This window comes from Anomaloglossus baeobatrachus, chromosome 1 (assembly GCF_048569485.1).
Source record: "Anomaloglossus baeobatrachus isolate aAnoBae1 chromosome 1, aAnoBae1.hap1, whole genome shotgun sequence".
In the NCBI taxonomy this organism is placed as follows: Eukaryota; Metazoa; Chordata; class Amphibia; order Anura; family Aromobatidae; genus Anomaloglossus; species Anomaloglossus baeobatrachus.
In genome coordinates this window covers 426045326-426063003 of record NC_134353.1, presented here as the reverse complement: position 1 = coordinate 426063003, position 17678 = coordinate 426045326, and the positions used below count along the sequence as shown (strand labels likewise).

The window sequence follows — 17678 nt, the reverse complement described above, 5'->3', positions numbered from 1 at the left end:
AATTGCACTGAATCTCCCAAATGAAAGGGAACCTGTCACTAGTATTTTTCCTATTAAACCAAAAATATCACCTACTGCAGCTCCTGGGCTCCATTCTATGAAGGTGCACCTTGTTGCTGGCCACCCTAAAAGAACCCTTGTTACTGGCCACCCTGCCACCTGGCAGACCCCTAAAAGAACGTTATAAAATCTTACCATTTCCAATGCAAATGAGTTTGGTTGGCAGATGGGTGGACTCTAATTCGACTCCTGTCCCTCCTCCTGCCGCTATTCGCCATCACCCAGTCATGATTTACATGGATGATGCCGCCCCACTCTGCTGGAGTCTTGCGCAGGCGCATTTCGCTGTGCCCCATCGCGGGGCTGAGCATAAAGTTTCCCTCGCACAAGCACCGGTAATGTAGTTGCGCAGGCACGAGATTATGGGCGGCGCTGTGTATGACCTCACCAGCGTCATCCTCGTACCCGCCCATAATCTCGCGCCTACGCAACTATATCACCGGCGCTCGTGCGAGGGAAACTTTATGCTTTATACTGCTAGGTGAGTATTATAAAGTCTTTTTTGTGTTCTACACATGTTAGAATGCTGTATATAAGAGCCTGGTGGTGGTGGCTGCAGCTTATAGTCACCAAATCTGGTGACAGGTTCCCTTTAACTATATTATGCCCCTATACAATAATGCCCCGTCTCAGGTTATGACTAATTGTAGTTTGACCACTCCATTGCTCATATACAACAGCACAAGTCAGGAGTATCCCCTCTCATCCTCCTTTACAATCTAGTAAAAGAACATTTAGCTGTTCTAGTGAAACCTACTCCATCCATTCCAGGAGTCGTGATATTAACAATTTATTGTATCAGTTTTTGTCATTTATGGATTCTTGATTTTATCTATATATATAATTGCCTTATTCTGTCTGTCTGTCTGTCTGTCATGCTCCAAAATTGTGTCCTTACGGTGACATTGTGTCCTTACGGTGACACAAAGCTGATTGGCCGCTGGGCTCGCCATGGCCCCGCCCCCCCACACGGATTGGCTGCTCGCCCAGTCTGCACCCCCACACAGATTGGCCAGCCGCTCACCCAGGCTCCGCCCCCCCCACAGATTGGCCTCTCGCCCCGGCACCCTGCAGGCATTGGCTACTCGGCCACGCCACGCCACGCCGCCCTCACGCAATGCACGCTAGCTCTGGCCCCGCCCCCCCCCCGCGCATTCCCCGAACTGACACGGTGAGTACTGTACTCCCCCCCCCCAACGGGAGCCCACATCAGCGTACGCCGCCAACCCAGCCGACACTTACCCTCGCATTGCTGGCCTTGCCGCCGTATGCTGGTGTGGGCTCCCGTGCGAGCGGGGGACGGGATACGTTGGTAACCATGCTAGCAATGCTAGCATAGTTACCAGCTGGTAACCATGCTAGCATAGTTACCAGCACATCAAGGTCCTGCAGCGGCGGAAGATCCACACGCACACACATAACAGCACACACACACACATACACACACATCAGATCACACTCACTCTCACAAACACCTCACACACACCTCACACACACATCGCATCCACACACTCACAGCATCCGGCGATATCGCTTGCTTCTCGGCCTCGATACTGTGCTGTTGTGACCTTCCAGGACCTGCCGGAGGATCACATGGCCAGAAGCATGTGGTATCTCCGGATGTTGCGAGTATGAGCGCATATGTGCAATATCGTCAATGTGTGTGTACGTGAGTGTATGCGATCGGCTGTGTGTGAGTGTATACGATCGGGTGTGTGTCGGTGTGTGTGAGTGTATGCGATCGGATCTGTGAGTGTCGGCAGAGGAGCATAGCGTGCTGGAGGAGGCTGGGAGGAGAGAGGCTGATCCTGGGGAAGGCTGGGATGGGGAGGCTGATGCTGGGGACAGAGAGGCTGATGCTGGGATGAGAGAGGCTGATGCTGGGGACAGAGAGGCTGATGCTGGGGACAGAGAGGCTGATGCTGGGGACAGAGGCTGATGCTGGGGACAGAGAGGCTGATGCTGGGGACAGAGAGGCTGATGCTGGGGACAGAGAGGCTGATGCTGGGGACAGAGAGGCTGATGCTGGGGACAGAGAGGCTGATGCTGGGGACAGAGAGGCTGATGCTGCGGGGAGAGAGGCTGATGCTGGGGACAGAGAGGCTGATGCTGGGGACAGAGAGGCTGATGCTGGGGACAGAGAGGCTGATGCTGGGGACAGAGAGGCTGATGCTGGGGACAGAGAGGCTGATGCTGGGGACAGAGAGGCTGATGCTGCGGGGAGAGAGGCTGATGCTGCGGGCAGAGAGGCTGATGCTGCGGGTAGAGAGGCTGATGCTGGCACAGCATGGCGGATGGAGCACGTTTGGGAGTGCGCAGCATGGGAGATGGAGCACGATGGGGGGTGCGCAGCATAGGGGATGGAGCACGATGGGGAGTGCGCTGCATGGCGGATGGAGCACGTTTGGGAGTGCGCAGGATGGGAGATGGAGCACGATGGGGGGTGCGCAGCATAGGGGATGGAGCACGATGGGGAGTGCGCTGCATGGGGGATGGAGCACGATGGGAAGTGCACACCTCCCCCCAACACACACACGCGCGCACACTGCACAACACACCACACACACACACTGGGAACCACAAACAACTGCCCTACACAGACACCCACACACAGAGAACGCTGCACACACAAATATACGCACATACCGCACAACACACACATTGCACAAAACATACCTCCCCCCAAAACACACCACACACACACAAACCGCGCAACACACACACAATGCTACAGACACACAGCGCTCCACAAACAACGCAACACACAAACAACACCGCTCTCACCCCCCCATCACACCCAGAGAACACCCAGAACATGTACAGCGCCCTACACAAACGCTTGGTAACTACACACAACAACATCTATATATATATATATATATATATATATATATATATATATAACAAAAATCATACATGAACTACACAATACGTAAATTCTAGAATACCCGATGCATAGAATCGGGCCACCTTCTAGTATTTCAATAAAGATGTTGATTTTTATTGGTGGGAGCTGGATTTTTCTTTCTATTTTGGATTTCTTCCACTGGTCAGAGCAGTTTATCCGTGCTCCAAACATCACATTTCATCATAGGTGAGCTGGCTTTTTTTGAAGTAGGTCTGAAGACCCGTCTCTTCTTTCTTCAACCCTCCGCTTTACCTTGAATACTACAATGCATTTGTCCTCCACTTACAGATCTACCTTACATCCCCAGAGTTCTCCTAGCAATATTCGACTCCTTTCATGATAAAGTGAACTGTTCCTTCCTGATGCTCCTGACATCACAATTCACTGCAACACTTTTTCTTTCTCCTTTTCTTCCCTATATAAAGCTATGATATACCGTATACGGAATGTCTATGTACACCAACCACCCACACAATTTTTTTGTGACATGAAGACTACAAAGGTTAATTTGGCCTTTGACTTTAAATGGGAGATAGAATTGAATGTTAACTCTACAGAGGAGGAACTCCTAAAGATCAACGTTTCAGTGTAACCACCAGTCAATGATTGCTTGTAAAGGGGGCTTTACACGCTGCGACATCGCTAGCGATGACGCTAGCGTTTGCACCCGCCCCCGTCATTTGTGCGTCACTGGCAAATCGCTGCCCGTGGCGGACAAAATCGCTAGTACCAGTCACACATACTTACCTTCCTAGCGACGTTGCTGTGGCCAGCGAACAGCCTCTTCTCTAAGGGGGCGGTTCGTGCGGTGTCACAGTGACGTCACACAGCAGGCCACTAATAGAAGAGGAGGGGCAGAGAGCAGCCGCAAGAACGACACTCCCACTTCGTTGCCAGAGGACTCAGGTACGCTGTTGTTCGTCGTTCCTGGGGTGTCACACGTAGCGATGTGTGCTGCCTCAGGAACGACGAACAACCTGCATCCAAAATCAGCAACGACATTTGGGAAATGGATAGCGTGTCAACAATCAACGATTTGTTGAGTATTTTGCATCGTTAGCGGTCGCTCGTACGTGTCCCACGCAACGACGTCGCTAACGAGGCCGGATGTGCGTCACGAATTATGTGACCCCATCGACATCTCGTTAGCGATGTCGTTGCGTGTAAAGCGGCCTTAATGCGGGTGTCACACGAGGCGATCTATCGTGCGATAGATTGTCGAGTTCACGATTTTCGTGACGCACATCCGGCTTCGTTGGCGACGTCATGTGTAACACCTACGAGCGATCGCAAATCAGTGAGAAATCGGGTATCGTGTACTCGTCGTTTATTTTTAAAAAATCGTTTATTTTACTTAGTGCAGGTTGTTCATCGTACCCGGGGTAGCACACATCGCACTGTGTGACACCCCGGGAACGATGAACACAGCTTACCTGCGTCCCGCTGCTCCTGCCGGCTATGTGGAAGGAGGTGGGCTGGATGTTTACGTCCCGCTCATCTCCGCTTCTATTGGACAGCCGCATTGTGACGTCGCTGTGACGCCGAACGTCTCACCCCCTTCAGGAAGTGGATGTTCGCCGCCCACAGCGACGTCGCTCAGCACGTAAGTACGTGTGACGGGGTTAAACGACTTTGTGCGACACGGGCAGCAATTTGCCCGTGACGCACAAAACGACAGGGGCGGGTACGATCGCACATGCGATCGCACGATAGATCGCATTGTGTGAAGCCCGCATAAGACTCAAAAGTAAAATGCTTCAATTCTATCTAATTGGTATAGATGTCCCATAATCTTTCCGACATCCTCCAAAGCTTGCTGGAAATGGGGTAGATCGATTGGCTCTTACATGGATACCTTGTGGGAATACCCACTAATCACTACCTTTTGGATATATTATATTTATATAACCAGATCTTTACAACTGGAATTGTGGTATCGCCTAAGATTGCCTTATTATCCATACTCCCAGGTTCAATCTCCGGGATAAAAAGGGTCTCCTCAGATATTTTTTATTTAAGTGCAGCAGGGTTTCTTATTCCAAGATAACGGAAATCTATCCAGTCACTTTCGAAACTGGAGATTGTGGGAGTCTTATTATTCGTACATGTGCCCTCTTAATTGTAACGTGCTAAGGAATATTTTGAACTGATATAAATAGTTATCACTATTAAAATTATTATTATTTGTAGAATCATGTTGTCCGATCAAGATTGGACATATTCAGCAACACCTGCCACTTTTAGGACTCGTTAAGGGAATCTCAAAACTTCCAAAACTGGTTATCATACTATTACTTTACATATGTGCTCATATGCTTGGTGTATCCATCTTGTAGGGAGACATTTTTTTTACTCCTCCATCCTTCCTCTTCCCTTGTCCTTGTCATTTAGCTATTTGCTTTTCAATAATTGATCTAATTGTTTTCTATCATGCTGCTATTGATTCCTAAATATTTTTATTTTCTTTTTGCTCAAATCAATAAAGTGATTGACCAATAAATAACCTATATATTAATCTGATCAGCTCCTCCTGCTTTACAGCAAGTTGCCTGTAGATCAAATGCCATGTTCACCATGACAGGTTCCCATTGTAATAAAAATGTATGTTCAGCAATAAATTAGAAATATATAGGAAGACGTATTTCTGTAGCAGGCTTCATATTGACCTCAACTGGTCAGGTCCCTCTGCAGAACAACAGATGAACTTTCCTACAGGAGTTATAACATAATGAAATAAATGTGACCTCATAAAGGAGCTAAAAAAAGAAAATTATTGTGGACAGGGGCATAACTATAGTGATTGTAGGGGCTGCAGACAAACTGTGGGGCCCAAAAGGTTCCTTTGGCCTATATGAGAAAACCAGTTGGGGGCCCTGTTGGAAATTTTGAGTTGGGAGCCTCGAGCTTCAAGTGACATCACTGCATGGAGAGAAGTACTAAATTGATAACAAGTGGATAAAATCCAGCCTTTATCCATGCAGTCTGCCTTTCCAAATATTTGAAAATAATGCGTCGTTCTAAAGAGCTTATTGAATTAGCCTGTGATAGTATAAGAGGATGCCACCATTGTAACAAGTTAGTTAGTGAAATTTCTTCCCTCCTAAATATTCCATAATCATGTGACTGTATTACTGAAAAGTGGACATTTAGGAAACACAGCGACTCGGCCACAAAGTGGCAAACCAGGTAAAGTTATGGAGCGGAGGCAACGAGTGCTGAGGTGCATACTACATAAAAGCCACCAACACTCTACTCGGTAACTGCAGACTGCTAAACCTCCTCTGGCACTAACATCCGCACATCAGCATGGGTTTCCACAGCGAGCAGCCTTACATCACCAAGCACAATGACCAGCAGCAGATGGATTGCTGTACAGTGTACCACCACTGGCCCCGAAGAAAGGAAACCATGTTCTGCCAATCACAGTCTTCTACAACTCTACATAGCCCAGAGTGTGCTTCAAAAGGTTAGTTAGTGATTCAATCCAAAGTTCACATCGTTTATGCTGAAGATTACCACAACATTTTGGGTTATGTACCCTTTGTCAGGCATTTATCAATAGGGATGAAGGGTAAATTAATATTCCAGGGCTCGGAATGGTCTTCCCATAGAAGAAACCACTGACACTGTCTGCATTGATATACTACTGTTCTGCCCATTGAAAAAAGGTGCTGCTCTCAACACCCACCCATACACACATAACCTACAGTGCACTCTGCTGGGGTTAATGTTATATGGGCAAAAGATGCTCATCACCTGAGGGTTGGATTTGATAATAATATAAATCGTACTCACCAGCTGTTACCCTCCTGGATTTGACAGCACCATTCAGCTAGCCATAGAATTGCTGCAGCTTATGATAGTCTGCAGTGGTCAGGTAACTGTGCATCATCAAAGAGACATCCAATGACATACAGTTCGAGTCACCTTACCACTGCAACCTATGACAAGCTGCAGCGGTCTTGTGGCTGGGTGAATGGTAACATCATAGCTTTCAGAGCCTGCGCAGACCTCAAAGCGGCCTGTGATGAATTCAGGAGGATAACAGCAGGTGAATATCTGTTTTAATCACTTATATAGTGACATCATTATCTGCAGCGCTTTACAGAGAGTATTGACACTGTCCCCATTGGGGCTCACAATCTTCAATCCTTATTAGTATGTCTTTGAAGTGTGGGAGGAAACTGTATTACATGGAGTAAACCCATACAAACACGGGGAGAACATATAAACTCCTTGCAGATTCTGTTTTTGGTGGGATTTTAACCTGACAACTGACCCACAGTGATGCATATGATTTATTTGGTTATTTTTATAGACTCTAAGGAGCACCATCTGCTTGGACAACCACTTAAAGGTTGCTCTTTATCTTCTTTGCATGTAGACCTCCACTTCTGCACAAATAAATCCTTTGCATTATATATATATATACATACACACACACACACTGTATATATATGTATATACATCTGTATCTATCCACATTTACACACATATATACAACATACACACGCACACACACATATATATATATAGTTTTATATATATATATATATATACAATAAATATACACACATATATACAACATTCACATACACATACATACACATACAATATACACATATATATATACAATATACACATATACTATGTATATATATATATATGTATGCATATATATATACATACACACAATACACATCATATACATACACGTACATATATAGTAAATATGCACACACATATATATATATATACAACATATACACACACATATATGTATATATATATATATATATATATATATACATATATAATAAGTATGCACATATTTATACAACATATACACACATGCATAGACAAGACATATTCACATATATACACACGAACATATACAATACATACATATACAATACATATACACACATATATACACACAAACATATACAATACATGTACACACATATATGTGTGCGTATATGTGTATATATATATATATATATTCATGTAGGAAAAGCTAGATAGCAATTGTTTAATCAGCAGGTGCAATAAAGTTCCATGGAAGTGTGAATAATTGGTTATTGCTGCTTATTGGGAGTGCTGTCATACCAGCCCAAGGTCACTTTACGCACCAGGCCTTTTCCACCCTCCAGTCCATTAACCCCTGGGTTGCCACTTGGCGGGCAGTAAGATACAGTGCATGGCAAGATGGACCTATCTTTTGTTTCTCGGTAGCTACCATGATCGACACATTAGAACAAGGTGCGAGCTTGAAAACACCCAGAATTACTTATCACCCCAGGGAATAACAGCACTAATTCTATCCGGTAAATGATAGCAGAAATAAACAACAATCGTATATTTATCTGTATAGCTTTAAAGTGCATTAACATGGCAAAAATGAAACTTTATATATTTATATATAGAAATATATATATATTCTGGTGCAAAACTACACGTCCCAGAAAAAAGCGGGCAAGAGGGTGTGGGTCGAGGGGCGGTCTAGACATGTGACTCTCTTTTTTTTTTTTTACCAGCAAAGAACGGCCTGCGTTACATTCCTAAGAAAGAAAAGTTTTTAAAAACCTACGGCAAAAACTTTATCTGAATTTCATGATTTTGGCTAAAATGAACACAAATGTGTGGGGAAAGTGTGACCTTTTTGAGGACATAAGCACTTTCCTCCAAACGTCTGAGCAGTTTCTTTATTTTCCACATCTTACTAACATATATATGTCACAAGTATCATTGTCGTCATGCCAAGCACGGGTGCTTCCTTATTCTCTGCTCTTTTTATCTGTATGCAAAGCTTCTCAGCCAACAATGCCATGCATTTACCATCCTAGAGAGATAGAAGCCTAGCTGTGTATGACGAGGCACTACAATGCAGCGGGAAGAAGCAAGCAGGGTGGGAGCGGAGTACAAGAAGCTGTAAGACAGAAGTGGATGAAGTCATTTACCTGTGTCAGGCATAAAGGTGATGCATACATGACTGGGTAGGGTATCCTCCTATACTCCACTGTTACATGCACAAAGTTACTGAGTCACACGCAGCAGCTGTCCGCTCACTTTTCCTTCTGCGATCCCACATCCAACTTTCTGGATCCCCCCCAAAAAATAACAATTTCCCTGCAAAATACACATTAAAAAAAATAAAAGCAATAAAGCTTCCTTTTTGGGGAATTCCAGATTGGGACAGTGGCAGGGAGGTTTTTTGGCTGTAAAAATCCTGATACCCTCCTTTAGCACACTGCCTAAATGTAGGCTTCCTCACAAGGGAGGGAGAAGGCAACTTTGTGAATTGTATTCCATTAGGAAAATGAGCAGAGGAACGATAGAATAAAAAAGACAGAAAAAAAAGAAAGAGTGTGGGAAGGAGGGGGGAGGAGGAGAGAAATGGGTGACGTGCTACATCAAGCCCATCCTACACTACTTAAAAAAATGATATAAAATGACATCCCTTTAAAGATGTAGTAGGACACTGACGGTGACGGAGTCGGTGCACTTCATACTAGCCCAGCACACGACTGGTTAACCTGTTATGTATCAGTACCTGACGCCAAGAAGAGCTGGCACAGAGCAAATGTTCAGAGCTATGTGGGCAGCTCTTCTGCCCATACGTCTGCTGAATGCTCAGCTTTCTGATAGCAATGTATTGCCTATTTACCAAACAAATAAAGGGGAACTTTTTCTTACAAAACACTGAAAGAAGAATTATCATGCTGCGGATATTTTCAAGAAAAACAACAAAAAACTTAACGTGTGAAGGAGATTTTTTTTTTCTAAATATCAATTATTGTACTGCAATTGTAAAACTCAGTTTTTCCCCTAAAACCGCTAGGTGTGAACAAGCCCTTAAAGTATTAATTCTTCGTCTTTGTCGGAGCTTTGTGATTAGTAGGTTCTGTAGGTTTGGCCAGAACACAGCGGTCTGGCATACATTGGATGGATGGCTATGGCCAGTACACAGTGGTCTGGCAGACATTGGATGGATGGCTATGGCCAGTACACAGCGGTCTGGCAGACATTGGATGGATGGTTATGGCCAGTACACAGCGGTCTGGCAGACATTGGATGGATGGCTATGGCCAGTACACAGCGGTCTGGCAGACATTGGATGGATGGCTATGGCCAGTACACAGCGGTCTGGCAGACATTGGATGGATGGCTATGGCCAGTACACAGCGGTCTGGCAGACATTGGATGGATGGCTATGGCCAGTACACAGTGGTCTGGCAGACATTGAATGGATGGCTATGGCCAGTACACAGCGGTCTGGCAGACATTGGATGGATGGTTATGGCCAGTACACAGTGGTCTGGCAGACATTGGATGGATGGTTACGGCCAGTACACAGCGGTCTGGCAGACATTGGATGGATGGCTATGGCCAGTACACAGCGGTCTGGCAGACATTGGATGGATGGCTATGGCCAGTACACAGTGGTCTGGCAGACATTGGATGGATGGCTATGGCCAGTACACAGCGGTCTGGCAGACATTGGATGGATGGCTATGGCCAGTACACAGCGGTCTGGCAGACATTGGATGGATGGCTATGGCCAGTACACAGCGGTCTGGCAGACATTGAATGGATGGCTATGGCCAGTACACAGTGGTCTGGCAGACATTGGATGGATGGCTATGGCCAGTACACAGCGGTCTGGCAGACATTGGATGGATGGCTATGGCCAGTACACAGCGGTCTGGCAGACATTGGATGGATGGCTATGGCCAGTACACAGCGGTCTGGCAGACATTGGATGGATGGCTATGGCCAGTACACAGCGGTCTGGCAGACATTGGATGGATGGCTATGGCCAGTACACAGCGGTCTGGCAGACATTGAATGGATGGCTATGGCCAGTACACAGTGGTCTGGCAGACATTGGATGGATGGCTATGGCCAGTACACAGCGGTCTGGCAGACATTGGATGGATGGCTATGGCCAGTACACAGCGGTCTGGCAGACAATGGATGGATGGCTATGGCCAGTACACAGTGGTCTGGCAGACATTGGATGGATGGCTATGGCCAGTACACAGTGGTCTGGCAGACATTGGATGGATGGCTATGGCCAGTACACAGCGGTCTGGCAGACATTGGATGGATGGCTATGGCCAGTACACAGTGGTCTGGCAGACATTGGATGGATGGCTATGGCCAGTACACAGTGGTCTGGCAGACATTGGATGGATGGCTATGGCCAGTACACAGCGGTCTGGCAGACATTGGATGGATGGTTACGGCCAGTACACAGCGGTCTGGCAGACATTGGATGGATGGCTATGGCCAGTACACAGTGGTCTGGCAGACATTGAATGGATGGCTATGGCCAGTACACAGTGGTCTGGCAGACAATGGATGGATGGCTATGGCCAGTACACAGTGGTCTGGCAGACATTGGATGGATGGCTATGGCCAGTACACAGCGGTCTGGCAGACATTGGATGGATGGCTATGGCCAGTACACAGCGGTCTGGCAGACATTGGATGGATGGCTATGGCCAGTACACAGCGGTCTGGCATACATTGGATGGATGGCTATGGCCAGTACACAGTGGTCTGGCATACATTGAATGGATGGCTATGGCCAGTACACAGTGGTCTGGCAGACATTGAATGGATGGCTATGGCCAGTACACAGCGGTCTGGCAGACATTGAATGGATGGCTATGGCCAGTACACAGCGGTCTGGCAGACATTGGATGGATGGCTATGGCCAGTACACAGCGGTCTGGCATACATTGAATGGATGGCTATGGCCAGTACACAGTGGCCTGGCAGACATTGGATGGATGGCTATGGCCAGTACACAGCGGTCTGGCAGACATTGGATGGATGGCTATGGCCAGTACACAGCGGTCTGGCAGACATTGGATGGATGGCTATGGCCAGTACACAGCGGTCTGGCAGACATTGGATGGATGGTTATGGCCAGTACACAGCGGTCTGACAGACATTGGATGGATGGCTATGGCCAGTACACAGCGGTCTGGCAGACATTGGATGGATGGCTATGGCCAGTACACAGCGGTCTGGCAGACATTGGATGGATGGCTATGGCCAGTACACAGCGGTCTGGCAGACATTGGATGGATGGTTATGGCCAGTACACAGCGGTCTGGCAGACATTGGATGGATGGTTATGGCCAGTACACAGTGGTCTGACAGACATTGGATGGATGGCTATGGCCAGTACACAGCGGTCTGGCAGACATTGGATGGATGGCTATGGCCAGTACACAGCGGTCTGGCAGACATTGGATGGATGGCTATGGCCAGTACACAGCGGTCTGGCAGACATTGGATGGATGGCTATGGCCAGTACACAGTGGTCTGGCAGACATTGGATGGATGGCTATGGCCAGTACACAGCGGTCTGGCAGACATTGGATGGATGGCTATGGCCAGTACACAGTGGTCTGGCAGACATTGGATGGATGGCTATGGCCAGTACACAGCAGTCTGGCAGACATTGGATGGATGGCTATGGCCAGTACACAGCGGTCTGGCAGACATTGGATGGATGGCTATGGCCAGTACACAGCGGTCTGGCAGACATTGGATGGATGGCTATGGCCAGTACACAGCGGTCTGGCAGACATTGGATGGATGGTTATGGCCAGTACACAGCGGTCTGGCAGACATTGGATGGATGGCTATGGCCAGTACACAGCGGTCTGGCAGACATTGGATGGATGGCTATGGCCACCCACTGTCCATGCACTGCTCTCACACACTGCACAATGGACGGAAAGTTGTCGGTGCCCCCGGTGTGTGCTGGGCACTGCAGTGGGCAGCCCTGCGTCTGACAGCTCTAGACTAGGACCTACATAGAAGGTGATGGAGGGCCGTGAGGACTGGCACAGCGGGCACTGCCCATACGGCCGCTGTAGCAGGGCACAGCGCTGCCGGCTTCACTTCCAAGTTCATGCTGCTGTCTGCGCAGGGTCCTCCCCTTCCTACACGGCCATGTTTAACCAGCTCCAGCCTGTAGTCTGTTCTAGCCGATTCTCCCCACCCCCTTGTCCTAAATTCCCCTCCTCTATTATAAAGCTAGACATAGAAGGGTGAGGGGACGGGGGTATCACCCCACTATTACTGGGAGCAGCACCCCCTCTGCCAGCCATACAGGTGCCCACACAGCCCTTCTAGGAGCTCACGTCGTGGATGCCCAGCACCCTCCCTGCCACCTACCATGATCCTGTGCCTGATCCAATTAGGCAGCCACAATTAGGCTGGAGCTGCCAGCGGCTCTTCCCAGGTCCATGCCCGGCGGGTACAGTAGAAGGGAGCTGATGAGAAGCCCATCAGGGTCCCCGTGTGTGCTGTCCCGGTGCTGGCAATGAAATGCTGAGTAACATAGTGTGAGCTCCTGTCCTGCCCTCCCCGCTGCTCCAGCTGGGGAATTACTGGGCCGGAGGGAGGGGAAGAGGGAGAAAGGAGCACCCGAAAACAACGGGCGCCCCACTTCTGGAGCAGCCCCAGCGGCGGCACAGGCTTTAGTCTGCACCACATGCACACTGGCTGTAGCGCGCACAGCTGATGTGCCACCCTTACTGCCACATGTGGGCTCACACGGTGCTCATCTGGCATAGGCTATGTTCACACTTCTCCCTATTTACCCTGACCCTGTAGTCACCCCCTCCAGTCTTCCCTCACAGCACCCCTCCTTCCTAGTCATGTAGCCCACCTCCTTATCTACATGTCCCCTCCTCTCCACACACACACACTGGCCGTACCCGTCTGGTCTGTGCCCCCTGGCACCTGCAGGGGTGAGGGAGGAGCTCAGCCTCGTCTTTCCTCCGTCAGACTGCACAGGCCCTTGGTTAACTACTTCATAATCTCAGACATTTCTAATACAGCTTCCCAGCAGTGCTAAAACCCACATGTTCCCATGACTGCAGGCTCAATGAGCTGCCCCCGCACCAACCTACCATATGTTATGCCACCCACTGGGTACGTGTAGCACCCAGGGGGCAGGGATAGTCAGGGAATCTCGTACCTGGGTTACTCGTCACCGGGCTGATGTGATGATCTGGGATGTCAAGGTGGCCTGCCCGGCTTCATGCCCGGAGGTGTACACCAATAAAGAGAAATGATGATGGAGGTTGTAGTAGGATGATTGTCGTGACGCTACCTGTAGTACGCGGCCAGGGATAAGCCGCCGCTGCTGTCGCTGTCCTCCGGGCAGATGGTATTGCTCCCCACAGGTGGAGTGGACCCCGGGGAAAATGATGAGGGTGGTAGTAATGCGAGGGCCTTTGGCACCGAGGCACGAGGCGCCGGCGCCGGTAATAAGAGTCCAAGTCAGTGCTGCCGTTCCAGGTGTCTTTACTCACTTTTAGGTGCCGCTCGCCCAGGTAGTACCGGTCACCCGCTGTGATGGACCCCGTCGAACCCGGATCTCTTTGGAGGTCAGACCGGTGTGGTACTCAGTGAGTCCCTTCCTCCTAGCGCCGTGTGTGTTGGACCCCCATGGCTGAAAGCTACTTGGGGACCCCAGTTCGTCTCGAGTAGTACTCTTGTCCTTATTTGCAGGTACCGCGGCTCCGCAGTGAGGCCTGATGCTGTCCAAGGCCCCGGTTCCTATCTGGCACTGTGCTTTCAGACTCTGTGTGGCCAGGGAAGCTTGAAACCTCCCTGTTGTGAATGTTATCTGAGTGGATACTGGTGTTGAGTTCCCTCTGGTGGCCAGGAATAGTAATGAAGCTGAGTTGGAATCTGTGATTCAGACAGGTGCTGGAATTAATTGAGAATCCATGAAATCCTATTGCACATCAGCCGAGTTTATTTAGGAGAGCATTGCCATGATGGCATCTGTTTGTCACTCTGTTTATCTGGCCTCCTGATGATCCCGCTGGGAGAAACGCGTTGAGGCAATTTGAGGCAACCTGAGGATCGTGTATCTGGCTGTATCAGTGATGAGTACCCCTTACTGTCTTAGGCTACTTTCACACTTGCGTTGACCGGCATCCGTCACAATGCGTTGTGTAACGCATGTGACGGATGCCTTGCAAAAAGTGTGATAATAAAGGCAACAGATTCCAGTGAAATAACGCGTTGAGTTAAGTTTTCTTTAGCCAAGAGAGAGCCCTCATCTTCACCGCACACACCCTGACACTACCGCCCACATCATCACCACCACCACCAGGATGACACCGGGGTAGGTAGCAAAGTCCTTGCTGAACTATGACTTGTTCATCTTCGATCATTTTTAAAAACACAGCAATGGGATTCCAAGCAGAGTCTCCCTTTTTTCGAAAAATTGGGCCACACACACACCAATTCAGGGGCATCACTTGTGCCCCAGTTGCAAACTAGACAGGTTGATTTGCATCAAGCACATTCAAAAATACGCCAGCCTTAACTGTCCCCAGGATGACACTGGGGTAGGTAGCAAAGTCCTTGCTGAACCATGACTTGTTGATCTTGGATCATTTTTAAAAACACAGCAAGGGGACTCCAAGCAGAGTCTCCCTTTTTTCCACAAATTGGGCCACACACACCACTTCAGTGGCATCACTTGTGCCCCAGTTGCAAACTGGACAGGTTGATTTGCATCAAGCACATTCCAAAATATGCCACCCTTTACTCTCCCCAGGATGACACAGGGGTAGTAAAGTCCTTGCGGATCCATGACTTGTTCATTTTGATAAATGTTAGTGACTCGCCCACCCCAGGGCCTTAGGTTACTCGGTGTCAGGCCGGACTAGTCCGGGGTAGTCAGCGGTGGCGGGGCCCGATTTCGTGACCCTGGTGGAGTGAGTTAATGATGTGGCGATATTGGGGTGATGATAGTGTTAAAGTTTATATAAGATTCGTGACGCCACCTGTGGTAATTTGCAGCTAAGGAGCCGCAGCTGCTGGAAGGGACCTCCGGGGCTGATGTTATGGCAGCTAAGGTGTTTCTTGCTCTCCACAGGTAGAGCGGGTACCCCGGGGCAACCTTTGGTGCTTGGTAAAATCTATAGTGTTTGTGGACGAGGTGCAGAATGAAGCAGACGACACAGGGCTTGCAGTTTAGGTCTTTTACTCACTGTTTCAGTTGCTGCAGCAAACCGGTTGCCCACAGTATGCTGGGATCCACTGTCCAGTGCCTCCACCGATCCCGGGTAGTTCAGAGGTCAATACCGGTGCACCCCTCCTGTGTCTCTTTCCTGACTGTCTTCCCAGCCTCGACTCTATTAGTTGAATTGGTCTCGGCCTCCACCACAGGGCCTGAACAAAGAGGGCTAACCGCAGTTGTATCTTGCCCTCTTCACAGGGGGTCTGTGGCAGGTTGTGGCCCTGGGCCCTTGCAACCACCCTCGGCCTTCGGTGTTACTTTATGAGGAATTGTCTTTCTTCCCTCTGTCTTTGGACCGTCGCCGAATGCAGCCAGATCCCTCCACCCGATCTTCCTGTGGAACAGGCCACGAGCCAATATGCCCTTCCGTGGCCTTGGAATCCTTTCTCTACTTCTTTAGGTGTCACCTGGGCCTAACTAGACCCCAGGATCTCCACCAGGAACTTCCTTCTGTCACTTTCTCTCCTTCATTCTCCTGAGGTAACTACCTCCCTCTCCTCCTCCCTCTCATCGTCTGTCTGACTGAACTTGAACTTCCTGGTTCCCTTTCTACTCACACTTTCTGACTCCTCCCACACACCCACTGACTAGGACCCACACTATTGGGACCAGAAATGGGACTTATGGCCCCATGAATACATCTATGGGGGTCGCTGCCACTATCCCTGACCCAGTGTATGCCTACCAATTGGTGTGTGCAAGTTTTGGTCTATGGACCGGCATATGACCTCATTTTTACCCAGGATGGGACATCACACCTCTGGCTGAGGTGCAATATCTCTGTGGCGACGGAAGCCTCAGGGGCGCCACACTAGTCTGTCCACATTATCACTGGACAGACGCGTGCGCCTATCTGTCAACACACACCCAGCAGCACTGAAGACACGTTCAGAGACAACGCTGGCTGCGGGACACGTCAAGATCTCCAAGGAGTAAGTGGTGAGCTCAGGCCATTTTTCAAAATTTGAAGCCCAAAATGAGCAAGGCTCCAGTTGCAAAGTCATGGCATCGATGTTCATTTGGAGATACTCCTGTATCATCCTCTCCAGCCGTTGACTATGTGTCAGACTTCTTGTCTCTTGTGGCCTTGCATTGGATGGTCTAAAAAAATTATGAAAAGATTCCATAAAATTGCTGTTACCAGCACCAGATACGGTGTTGCTGGTACGGTTTGACTGATAATGACGAGACAGTCCCATACTTGCCAAGTTACAACTGGGAGATTCACTCCGTGCACCACTGGTGTTTGGTGGAAAAGCCGAGCTAAGATTGAGTAACAGCTTCTGCTGATACTCCTGCATACATGCATCCCTTTCTATTGCTGGAATTATTTCGCCAAATTTGGGCTTGTACCGGGGATCTAATAGTGTGGCAACCCAGTAGTCATCATAACTTCTAATTTGGACAATCCGAGGGTCATGTTGTAGATAGTGCAGCAAGAAGGAGCTCATGTGTCTTGCATAACCATGCGGACCAAGTCCTTGCTGTGTTTGTGGCGGCGAGGTGATAACCGTGCTTCCTTCCTCTGACATCTCCCCCCAACCTCGTTCAACCGAAATTTGACCAAGGTCTCCCTCATCTGCTAAGTCTTCCATGCCCATCGACAGTTCGGCCTCCATTTCTTCCTGGTCTCCTGCA

The 17678-nt window shown here is 48.8% G+C and overlaps 1 protein-coding gene across 4 annotated transcripts in view; it reads right to left on the bottom strand.

Moving 5' to 3' along the window:
* NFIC (nuclear factor I C) overlaps positions 1-13500 on the bottom strand; it is a 265530-nt gene extending 252030 nt beyond the window's left edge. Inside the window, exons 1-2 of one of the 4 annotated variants that reach the window (XM_075352612.1) lie at positions 13169-13500; positions 8929-9097 (exon numbers count right to left, since the gene is read on the bottom strand). In XM_075352612.1, the coding sequence (XP_075208727.1) occupies positions 8929-8958 (30 nt within the window). In that variant the 5' untranslated portion in view covers positions 8959-9097; positions 13169-13500. Of the gene's footprint in view, positions 1-8928; positions 9381-13168 lie in introns of those variants that run through there. The other 3 variants (XM_075352613.1, XM_075352614.1, XM_075352611.1) reach the window with 3 other exon arrangements.
* Positions 13501-17678: the final 4178 nt, after the last annotated feature.